This window comes from Hemicordylus capensis, chromosome 1 (genome assembly GCF_027244095.1).
Source record: "Hemicordylus capensis ecotype Gifberg chromosome 1, rHemCap1.1.pri, whole genome shotgun sequence".
In the NCBI taxonomy this organism is placed as follows: Eukaryota; Metazoa; Chordata; class Lepidosauria; order Squamata; family Cordylidae; genus Hemicordylus; species Hemicordylus capensis.
The window spans coordinates 361,518,107-361,530,580 of NC_069657.1; the positions used below are offsets into that span (position 1 = coordinate 361,518,107).

The 12,474-nt window shown below is 47.0% G+C and overlaps 1 protein-coding gene across 2 annotated transcripts in view; it reads left to right on the forward strand.

The window, feature by feature from the left end:
- MTHFD1L (methylenetetrahydrofolate dehydrogenase (NADP+ dependent) 1 like) overlaps positions 1-12,474 on the forward strand; it is a 226,496-nt gene that overhangs the window by 62,335 nt on the left and 151,687 nt on the right. For both annotated transcript variants that reach the window (XM_053292356.1, XM_053292364.1), the window contains one exon: positions 5,002-5,104. In XM_053292356.1, coding sequence (XP_053148331.1) covers positions 5,002-5,104 — 103 coding nt within the window. The remainder of the gene's footprint in view (positions 1-5,001; positions 5,105-12,474) is intronic.

Here is a 12,474-nt window from a genome sequence, read left to right on the forward strand (position 1 = left end):
AAGCCCAGTGCCCAAAAGTCAGCGATGGATTTGCATTGTAGTGAGGGAAATAAGTATTCGATCCCTTCACAAAAGATGTCTTAGTACTTGGTGGCAAAACCCTTGTTGGCAATCACAGAGGTCAGACGTTTCTTGTAGTTGGCCACCAGGTTTGCACACAACCCAGGAGGGATGTTGTCCCACTCCGCTTTGCAGATCCTCTCCAAGTCAGAAAGGTTTCGAGGCTGATGTTTGGCAACCCGAACCTTCAGCTCCCTCCACAGATTTTCTATGGGATTAAGGTCTGGAGACTGGCTGGGCCACTCCAGGACCTTCATGTGCTTCTTCTTGAGCCACTCCTTTGTTGCCTTGGCTGTGTGTTTTGGGTCATTGTCATGCTGGAATACCCATCCACGACCCATTCTCAATGCCCTGGCTGAGGGAAGGAGGTGCTCACCCAAGATCTGACGGTACATGGTCCCGTCCATCGTCCCTTCGATGCGGTGAAGGTGTCCTGTCCCCTTAGCAGAAAAACACCCCCAAAGCATAATGTGTCCACCTCCATGTTTGACGGTGGGGATGGTGTTCTTGGGCTCATAGGCAGCATTCCTCCTCCTCCACACACGGCGAGTTGAGTTGATGCCAAAGAGCTCGATTTTGGTCTCATCTGACCACAACACTTTCACCCAGTTCTCCTATGGATCATTCAGATGTGCATTGGCAAACTGCAGATGGGCCTGTACATGTGCTGCCTTGAGGGGGACCTTGCGGGCACTGCAAGATTTCAGTCCTTCACGGCGTAGTGTGTTACCAATTGTTTTCTTGGTGACTATGGTTCCAGCTGCCCTGAGATCATTGACAAGTTCCCCCCGTGTAGTTCTGGGCTGCTTTGTCACCGTTCTCATGATCATTGCAACTCCACAAGGTGAGATCTTGCATGGAGCCCCAGACCGAGGGAAGATTGACAGTTATTTTGTGTTTCTTCCATTTGCGAGTTATCGTGCCAGCTGTAGTCACCTTCTCACCAAGCTGCTTGGCGATAGTCTTGTAGCCCAGTCCAGCCTTGTGCAGGTCTACAACCTTGTCCCTGACATCCTTCGACAGCTTTTTGGTCTTGGGCATGGTGGTGAGTTTGGAAGCTGAGTGATTGCTTGCTTCTATGGACAGGTGTCTTTTATACAGGTACTGTAACAAGCTGGGATTAGGAGCACTCCCTTACAAAGGGTGTTCCTCATCTCAGCTCGTTACCTGCATATAGTGAAAAGACACCTGGGAGCCTGAAATCTTGCTGGTTGATAGGGGATCGAATACTTATTTCCCTCACTACAATGCAAATCCATCGCTGACTTTTGGGCACTGGGCTTTTGAGGATTTGTTTGCTGTTATTCTGTCTCTCACAGCTACAATAAACCTACCATTCCAATTATAGCCTGGTCATTTCTGTGTCAGAGGGCAAACGGACAAAATCAGCAGGGGATCAAATACTTATTTCCCTCACTGTAAATACATAACTGCTAAAATATACAACTGAATTGTTCATTAAAAAATCTGCCAGTTTAAGACTAGAGTTAAGGCTGTCTCACTTTGACTCAAGCTCCATAAAGCTGGGAAATTGGAACCTAAGGCTGATGTCCTAACAGACGTGCCACATGATCAGTGTTGTGCCGTGTGGAGCTTGAGCCAAAATGAGATAGCCTTAACTCCAGTCCTAATCTGGTGGGTTGTGTTTTGTTTGTTTTACTGTCTAATTTCCATTGTTTGTGAAAAGGAGTTTACATATCAAAGTGTTGGTAAATCAATATCCTCCTCAATTTCACATTTAGTGCTGATTCTAATGAACACTGTATAACTTGATGCAGTGAATTGCATTATATATTTCTAAAACAATTGTAGGATATTCTGCATTTTAGTAGAGAGTGGTTAGAGTGTTGTATTGGGACCAGGAAGACCAGAGTTCAAATCCCCATTTAGCCATGAAAGTAACTGTGTAACTCTGGGCCAGTCACTTCTCTCTCAGCCTAACTTAATTCAAAGGGTTTTGGTGAGGATAAACATAGCCATGTACACTGCGCTGGGCTCCTTGGAGGAAGAGTGGGATATACATGTAAAAATAAAATATACTACAGTGTGCACAACAGTACCTTGGGAGGTGCACATGGAATACTGGGAACTGTTATCCTTCCCAAAACTTTAGCCTTAGAATTTTGTGGAGATGGGCTAGGCTTCCTAGCTTTCCTTAGTGCATGGATATGGCAAATGGCCCTCGCTGTTTTTTGTCGAAGTGGCTCCCACTTGGAAAATAGTGAAGATTGCTGTACTGTGGATTATTCCCACTGTAGTCAGTGAACCCCCACCCCCTGCTCCCCAGCAAGGTCTAAGAAATAGGAGAGAGAATTAGTGAGCTGGGAAACCCCTCTACCCATTGAGATCATCAGGAGAGGTCTGTCTGCAGTTGCCACCGGCTCGTCTGGTGGCTACTCGGGGACGGGCCTTCTCTGCTGCTGCCCCAAAGCTTTGGAATGCGCTCCCTGCTGAAATAAGAGCCTCCCCATCTCTGACAACTTTTAAAGAGTCTTTAAAGATGCGTCTGTTCACTCAGGCTTTTAATAAAATACTGTTTTAATAGTTTTAACATTTAAAAAAAATTAAATTGTTGTAATGTTTAATTTGTTTTGTTTTGTTGTAAACTGCTCAGAGATGTACATTTTGGGCGGTATAAAAATATGTTGAATGAATGAATGAAGAAACAAATAAACTGTGGGATAAGTTGAGCTTTGTAAATAGGCAGTAAGTAGGCTAAACTTTGCTTAGATTTCCTCAGTGTTGTTTAATTAAATAGGTGTCATTGAAGTGGCTCACTCCATTGAAGTCACTGGGACCCTCTCATTGCAGAAGTCAAGTGCAGTTTTCCTGTAAGCCTTCTGACAGTGGGGATGCGCAGCAGGACACTCTCAACTGAGAGAAGTGTGAGGGAGTCCTTTTCTGTCTGATAAGGAAGAGAGGATGGGAGAGGGGGGAGAAAAAGACTCAGCAATCCTGAGCGGGCTTATTCAGAAGTTAGCCCCCACACTGCTTCTCCACAATGTTGCTCTAATTACCTGCCTGACATTCCATGCAGAGGCGTATCTAGGGAAAACAGCGCCTAAGGCAAACACTGAAGTTGCGCCCCCTGTCCAAACATCCGACACCCATCTTTCAGATAACTTTACCAAAATATCAGCTGAAAAATACAAGTCAAGCTCGTTAATCTTTTAGTATTCCAAAAACAATTTAGCAGTGGACGTAGCCAGACCAAAAAATATGGAAAATTACAAATTTCAGTATGCTGGGGCTCATGAAATACCCAAATACTATGTGGAGGTGTACTTGGAAAACTAAACAGAAGTGCCTGTCTAATTCTCTACTATGCATTGCAGCATCACTATTACATAAGTTTTAAAAATAAATGGAGAATTTGACTTTTCCCAGATACTCTGAAAATAATTAAAGGATATGCAGAGTAAATTGTGTCACTCCTTGGAATATATTCTAGTATTTCAGAAGGACAGTTAAAATGAGAGAAAGAGAGCAAGAAACTCCCAGTGGCCTTAATACTAAGGATTTTACACTGATTCAGAGACAAACTCCCCATTAATAGCCATATTATTAAGACATCACATTTGACTCACTTATCACAAGAAGCAAAGTAAGAGCAAATGAATACAATCCTAGTCCATAAGCTTCAGCTCAGTATTCACAAGCCCTGTTTCTCTGTACATAGTGCCAAACTGAATATGTGTACAGTGACTATTATATTAAATTTTAAAAAAATACCTGTAGCCCCTTTGGGGGGCTTCCTAAAGGCTGTGGGGGTGGGTGTCTGCAAAGGTTCCCCCTCCTCCCGCTGGCCTCTTAATTCACGACCGCAGCCCATCTGGGGCTGATTTTCGGGCCTGTTTGGGCCTGCAAAGATCATTGTGGTCGCCATTTTGGAGGCTGCCATGTATGCTCAAATGGCCTCTGCGAGGCCTGGCAAGGCCTAGGGCCTTGCAGGGACCATTTGAGCATGTGCGGTGGCCATTTTTTAAAATACTTTTTTTTTTTAGAAATGGCCGCCGAAAACAAAATGGCCACCATGCATGCTCAAATGGCCTCTGCGAGGCCTGGTATGGCCTAGGGCCTCTCAGAGGCCATTTGAGCATACGTGGTGGCCATTTTGTTTTCGGTGGCCATTTTAAAAAAAAAATCATTTTTAAAAATGGCGTCCCCCTTCAAGTGGTTCCCGGGGCATGTGCCCTGCCTGCCCTACCCTAGATACGCCCCTTACTCCATGTCTCCCCCTGATCCCCTCCCCGACTTCTCTGAGAGTTCACATCTCATCACTATTAGAAGAGGCATTGCACTTCCAGTAGAATCCATTAGCTGGCTTCCCCTGCTGAAGTCAGAGGAATGGCAAACTTTGGCTCCATTATCAAAACTGTTACGCTCTATATAATTTGTTACCAAGTTGTAGTTCATTTTATGTCAAATAAGATTACAGTGGTACATATAACATAACCAAAGATAACAATTCTATATATGTATGCTTGAAAAAGAGAAAAGAGAGGGGAAAGATAATAAAATGATCCCTTAAGCATAACTTTAACATAATAAAATACAACCTGCCAAAGAAGAATGGGTGGGGGGACACCTTCTTCTAAGGATCCCCCCCCCAAAGGTTATTGGCTCAACAGCTGTCATATTTATAAGCAGTATAATTTTGAGGCTTAAAATGGCGGAACCTTTCTCCTCCCCTCCCCCCCAGTGTTACTCGCATTAACTATCCTGGCTTTTCTAGTGAGTGGCATACTAAAGATCCGTGTGCCCTGAACTTAGCATTTACTAACAGAAGTCACATGACCTCCTCAGCATACACTGTTGTGGCTAGAACAGGTAGAAACAAGTGCTGACATGGACTGTGTGGCTGAGTCTTGTACATGTTTTGATAGCCCTCCAAATAACAAGCCTTATTGATTGAATTGTTTGTCTTTTTTTCACCCTTAGAGATTGGGGATAACAAAAACAGACCCTGATACTTTAACAGCAGATGAGATTAACAGATTTGTACGACTTGATATAGATGAATCTACAATAACATGGCAAAGAGGTAGGTGTTAATAATAGCAACAAGCATTGCAAGGTATCAAGGACTCCTCACATAGTGTGTATTTCATGGCACAGAGTAATTGGAATATGGAACTTTTTTTCTTTTTCATAAGGACAATTCAAATGTGAATTGCTATAAGGAGCACTAAACAGAAACAAACATTTTCAAGTGAATTCTGTTCATTTCTGTTTGAAGAGCTTATTTGGAGGTACATGAGAGGGCTTTAGGAACCATTTCCATGACAGCATATACATTATTTAACATGTTAGTTGGAATGGGCTGCTATTAATCCTGCTCAAAGATGAACCCATGAGGTAGGTCCCAGACCTGATCCCAAGACTCTACCTGAGCAGACAATACCCTCTTCACTTCAGGAGAAGTGAGCATGACAAGAGGCTATGTAGAGGGAGGAAGAGAGGCTTCCCAAAAGTGAGAAAGTAAGAAAAGGGAGGCACACAGAAGGAGGGCTCCAGAGATCTTAATCTCTGGCTTCCTGGTGTTAATGCTCTCCCTTTATCCCTATTTATCCCTTATAAATAGACACAGGAAACCAAGCAATTTATATATTCATGTATTATCTAGCTTGCTGGTGAAGTGAGAGATCTGCTGAGGAATCCAGTGAGAGATTGAGAAATGAGCTCCCCCCCGCCAAAGTAAAAGGAACTTAAGAATCTAAAACGGGATGAGCCCCTGGTGGCGCAGTGGTAAAACTGCCGCCCTGTAACCAGAAGGTTACAAGTTCGATCCTGACCAGGGGCTCAAGGTTGACTCAGCCTTCCATCCTTCCGAGGTCGGTAAAATGAGTACCCAGAATGTTGGGGGCAATATGCTAAATCATTGTAAACTGCTTAGAGAGCTCCGGCTATAGAGCGGTATATAAATGTAAGTGGGGAAAAAAAAAAAACCATTACATACCAAAAACTAAAGAGCTGACACCAGCTGAAAGTGTAGTCATAGGCTTAGTTTCTTCAAAAATTCTCCTTGGGTATCGAGATCAGGTCAATTCAATTCCTTTATTACAATCCCAGATAAGCATAGAGATCAGGTCTAGGCAGGTATACATAATATTCTTCAGGTAATTGGGACAGGATGTAAAATAAGTTCAGAACCAGTCAAGGACTAAGGCTGGGCAACCGGAGGTGTCAAACATGAGTCAGACGATGTTTGTGCAGTCAAATGATTTTTGACTGGGGAAGAAGACAGAAGGAGAACAGCTTGGGTGGGGCACTGACTGACTGCTGTCTTTGCCCCTGCCCCACCTTTCCTCAGGTGTGTGTAACATCTCCTTGGGCTGCTGCTGGGGCTTTGGCTGCTGCTGCTGCTATATAGGGCAGGCTAGCCCAAGGGCCTGGGGGAAGAAGACAGAAGGAGAACAGCTTGGGTGGGGCACTGACTGACTGCTGTCTTTGCCCCTGCCCCACCTTTCCTCAGGTGTGTGTAACATCTCCTTGGGCTGCTGCTGGGGCTTTGGCTGCTGCTGCTATATAGGGCAGGCTAGCCCAAGGGCGCGAGCCTCTTGGCGCGAGCTGAAGGGCGAGAGCACAAGGGCTCTCGTCCTTGTGGCTCTCTGCCGTGGGGCGAGCTGCCTGAGGCCCAGAAGATCTCTCTCCTTCCGCCCTGAAGAGCCATCTTCTCACAATTAAGAAGTCAGCAGGAGACTACGCAAGCCTGTTTTGGTTTTTGTTTTTAATTAAGCCAAGAAGCCGTGGTGGGTTAGTCTGGGGAGATGTGTCTGGGGGAGCAAAAAAGTGGGTCTGGAGCGGGGGCGGCAATATCACAGGTAGCGGGCAGAGGGAGGTATGGCGGTGGGAGTTGGGCAGGCCGTTACAGGGGAAAACGGTCCAGGCAATTGAGGCCTGTTCCTTTTTCCGGCCCTTCTCCCAACCCTCTGACCCTAGGGAGCTCTGGGAACACTCCTTCGAGGATTAGGGTGCTGCTGCTGAATGCCAGGTCAGTTAACGCAAAAACATCTCTCATCCACGATCTGATTGTGGATGAGCGTGCTGACCTGATATGTGTGACGGAGACCTGGTTGGATGCGCTGGGCGGGGTCGGTCTCTCTCAGCTTTGTCCTCCAGGTTTCCAGATCGTGCAGCAGCCCCGCCTCGAGGGTCGGGGAGGAGGCGTTGCGGTCATCTTTCGAGAGACCCTCCCCGTTTCCAGGTGCCCGGTCAGGCAATCTCAGAATTTCGAGTGTTTGTCCTTGAGGGTGGGCCTCCGAGATAGGCTGGGGATTCTGTTGGTGTACCGACCACCCCGCTGCACTTCAGTCTCCCTACCTGAGCTGGCGGGGGTGGTCTCGGAGGTGGCCTTGGGTTCCTCCAGGCTTATTGTTTTGGGGGATTTCAATGTCCACGCTGAGGCCCCCCTAGTGGGTGCGGCTCAGGATTTCATGGCCTCCATGGCAACCATGGGCCTGTCTCAATTGGTATCGGGCCCTACCCACGTGGCGGGACACACTCTGGATCTGGTTTTTGCCGACCGGGAAATAAATGATCTGGAGGTGGGGGAATTTGAGACCACTCCCTTGTCATGGACAGATCATCACCTGGTGGGGTTTAGATTGACTGCTCCGTCTGCCCTCTGCAGGGGTGGTGGGCCGATTAAGATGGTCCGCCCCCGGAGGCTTATGGATCCGCTTGGATTTCAGATGGCCCTCGGGGAGTTTCCAGTGTCCAGAGCTGGTGACCCTGTCGACGCCTTGGTTGATCTCTGGAATGGAGAGATGGCCCGGGCTGTTGACACGGTTGCCCCCAAGCGCCCTCTCCGGCTTAGTGGAGCCCGTTCCGCTCCTTGGTTTTCCTCGGAGCTTAGGGCGATGAAGCAACTCGGATGACGGCTGGAGCGACGCTGGAGGAAGAGTCGTCACGAATCCGATCGAACACGGGCTAGAACCCATTTTAGGGACTACGCCGTGGCGGTGGGGGCGGCGAAGAAACATTTTTTCTCCGCCTCCATTGTGTCTGCTCAGTGCAGGCAAACAGAGCTGTTTCGTGTGGTGAAAACATTGCTCCACACATCCCCCCGGACAATGGGGGAGGAGCCATCTACAGCTCTTTGTGATCGGTTTGCCTGTCACTTTGCAGATAAAGTTGCTTGCATCCGTGCTGACCTGGACTCCAGAGTTTTGGCAGTTCCGGCAGACGTGCCTTTGGTACCATCTGGTCCCGTTGTGTTGGATTCTTTTCGGTTGGTGCGGCCTGAGGATGTGGACAAGATCCTGGGCAGTGTGCGGGCGACTTCGTGCGCTCTTGACCCTTGCCCTTCATGGCTAATAAAAGCTGCCAGGGAGGGGACAGGCAGATGGCTGGAGGTGATGGTTAATGCTTCATTAAGGGAGGGCAGGATGCCATCGTGCCTTAAGGAGGCGGTGGTAAGACCTCTATTAAAAAAGCCCTCCCTTGATCCCTCCAGCCTGGACAACTATAGACCTGTGTCTAACCTGCCCTTTTTGGGCAAGGTGATGGAGCGTGTGGTGGCGTCCCAGCTGCAGAGGGTCTTGGATGATACGGATTATCTGGACCCTTTTCAATCTGGCTTCCGCCCCGGGTATGGGACTGAGACTGCCTTGGTCGCTCTAGTGGATGACCTACGCCGGGAACTAGACAGGGGGAGTGCGTCCCTGTTGGTTCTGCTGGATCTCTCGGCGGCGTTCGATACCATCGACCATGGTATCCTTCTGGGCCGCCTCTCGAGTATGGGAATCGGAGGCACTGCGTTGCAGTGGTTCCGGTCCTTTCTTGAGGGGAGGGTCCAGAAGGTGGTGCTGGGGGACTACTGCTCGGCCCCGTGGCCGTTGGCCTGTGGGGTCCCGCAGGGTTCGGTCTTGTCCCCCATGCTGTTTAACATCTACATGAAGCCGCTGGGAGAGGTCATACGGGGATTTGGACTGAGTTGTCAGCAATATGCGGATGACACTCAGCTCTATCTCTCCTTGTCATCTGATCCTAGGGAGGCGGTGGATGTCCTGAACCGGGGACTGGAGGCCATGATGGGTTGGATGTGGGCTAACAAACTGAAATTGAATCCGGATAAGACGGAGGTGCTGTTGGTCAGTAGGAGAGCCAATCGGGATGAGGAGATTTTACCAGTTCTGGATGGGGTTGCACTCCCCTTGAAGGAACAAGTACGCAGCTTGGGGGTACTACTGGACCTGGCTCTGCTCTTGGAAGCTCAGGTGGAGGCGGTGGCCAGGGGTGCCTTTGCACGGCTTCGGCTGGTGCGCCAGCTGCGTCCCTTTCTCGAGAAGGCAGATCTGGCCACAGTTACCCACGCCTTAGTCACGTCGCGGCTGGATTACTGTAACGCGCTCTACGTGGGGCTGCCCTTGAAGAATATCCGGAAACTGCAGCTAGTGCAAAACGCGGCAGCGAGGGTATTATCCAGAGCTGCCCGTTGGGAACATATCACCCCCATTTTGAAAGAGCTGCACTGGCTACCGGTTCGTTTCCGGGTCCAATTCAAGGTGCTGGTTTTGACCTTTAAAGCCCTAAACGGTTTGGGCCCAGGGTATTTGAGGGACCGCCTGCTCCCAAGGGTTGCTGCCCGCTTGACGAGGACATCTGAGGGGGCCCTGCTCCGGGTGCCGACAATGAGAGAGGCCCGGCTGTCGTGCACTCGGGACAGGGCCTTCTCTGTTGCTGCCCCCAGACTCTGGAATGCTCTCCCAGTGGTCATTCGCTCCTCGGACTCCATAATGGCTTTTAGAAAGCTTGTAAAGACTTGGCTTTTTACCCAGGCTTTTACATAATCGTTTTTACTGCTGCTTCTGGGTGTTTTTATTTCTTGTATTGTTTTATGCCTGTTTTTATATGTTTTTATACTCTTGCATGTTGTTTTTATTGTGTTTTTATTGTATGTTTTTAACTTTTGTAAACCGCCTTGGGGCTATATTTTAACGAAAGGCTACCGCAAAATGCAAAAAAAAAATTAAAAAAAATGCAAAAATAAAATAAAATAAATAAATAAATGATGATATGTAGTGGTGTTTATGGTGACTTATGTGACCCTGGGCTGCAATGCTCCAGTTAAACCAGCAGAATTCTGTTAACATTGTTAGGCAGCCTGAATTAATCTCATGTTGCATTGATCATTGGGCTTTTAACAGTAATAGGCAAGCTGGAGGCTTGTGGACTTCAGCTTCTTGATTCCGGCTGAGAGGGGCTCTGTGATCATTTGTTTTAATTTAGTTTGTACAGCTTTTATCATAGTTTTATCAGTTGTTGGGTGAACTTGTGCAGAAGCACATCTGAGTATACCCCTGCAATTCCTATAACCACATATTTTGCTTCCAAAGTGAAAAATAAATCTGAGTAAAAAGAAGTATTTGTCTAACACTCATGTTAAATAAAATTTGTTTTCATAAATTTTCATTTCCTGAGACTAGCTGTGAAGACAGGGCTGAACATATGGCTGATCCTGACAGGATCTCTCCATGTGGGAAACCACTGAAGGCACTTCCACCTGGATGCAGTTCTGCTGGTGGGCCATAATGTGTAAACTCTTTTCTCTGTGGATGGAACCAATCTTATTACTGTATATATTTTAAATTTATTTATTATTGCATTTCAATGCCACCCTACCCAAGGACTCTGGGTGGTGTACAACAAAAACAAATTAAAACATACAACCATTTAAAACAATTGACCTAAAAGAATATAAAAACAAATTTAAAAACAATTTAAAACTATTTAAGGCCAGTTAAAAAATTTAAGAACAATTTAAAAACCTTGGAAGGCCAGGCCAAACAAGTAAGTTTTAGGGCCCTCTTGAAGGCCAACAATGAGCCCAAACTATGGATTTCTGCTGGGAGTGCATTCCACAGCCCAGGAGCAACTACAGAGAAGGCCTAGCTCTGAGTTGCCACCAGATGTACCAGTGGTAACCAGAGATGGATCTTTCCAGATGACCTCAACGTTCGATGGGGCTCATACAGAAAAAGGTGCTCTCCAAGTCAAACCCTAAGCCATTCAGGGCTTTAAAGATAATAACCAGCACTTTGTATTTGCCCGGAAATATATTGGCAGCCAGTGCAACTGTTTAACAGCAGGCATAATATGAGATCTCCGGGCTACCCCAGAAACGAGTCTGGCTGCTGCATTTTGAACTAACTGAATCTGAACGATGTACAAAAGCAGCCCTACGTAGAGCACCTTGCAGTAGTCAAGCCTGGAGGTTACCAGCTGATGCACCACTGTTTTGAGATCGTTCTCTTCAAGTAATGGATGCAGCTGTCAAATCAGCCAAAGCTGGTGGAAAATGTTGCAGGCCATAGCCTTTGCCTGAGATACCAGGGTGAGGCCTGGATCCAATAGCATTCCCTAGCTGTGTACCTATTCCTTTTAGAGGAGTGTCCATCCAGCACAGGAAGCTCTAACTCATCCCTCAAATGCTGATTACTCCACAATGCGAACCTCCATCTTGCTTGGATTCAGCTTCAATTTGTTGTCCCTCATCCAGCTCATTACTCCCGGTGGGCAGGCTCCCTGGGGGCAGATTTAGGAAATGAATGCCGTTTCTTGATTATGATGATGGAAACAAGGAGAAATAGATTTGGGTGTCATCGGCATACTGATAACATCCAGCACCAAATCTCCTGATGACCTCACCCAGCGGTTTCATGTAGATGTTAAAAAGCATTGGTGACAGAATGGAGCTCTGAGTGACTTCATATAATAGCTCCCATTTCAAAGAGCAGCCATCACCAAGCTCCACCATCAGGAATCTACCCAAGAGATAGGAGTGGAAGCACTGCAAAGCAGTGCCTTCTATCCCCAACTCAACAGGTGATCCAGAAGGATATTGTGGTTGATGGTATCAAACGCCACCAAGAGATCCAAAAGAACCAACAGAGTAACACTCCCTCTGATTTCCTGGTAAAGGTCATCCATCAGGCCTACCAAAGCTGTCTCAACCCCATAACCAGCTCTAAAGCCAGTCTGAAATGGGTTTAGATCAGGCCTGCTCAACTTCGGCCTTCCTGCAGATGTTGGCCTACAACTCCCATTATTATTTTATTTATTTATTTATTTATTTATTTGATTTCTATACCGCCCTTCCAAAAATGGCTCAGGGCGGTTTACAAAGAGAAATAATAAATAAATAAGATGGATCCCTGTCCCCAAAGGGCTCACAATCTAAAAAGAAACACAAGACAGACACCCGCAACAGACACTGGAGGTACTGTGCTGGGGTGGAGAGGGCCAATTACTCTCCCCCTGCTAAATAAAGAGAATCATCATGTTCAAAGGTGCCTCTTTGTCAAGTTAGCAGGGGATAATTCCTGGCTATTGGCCATTGTGGCTGGGGATTATGAGAGTTGTAGTCCAAAAACAGCTGGAGGGCCAAAGTTGAGCAGGCCTGGTCTAGAT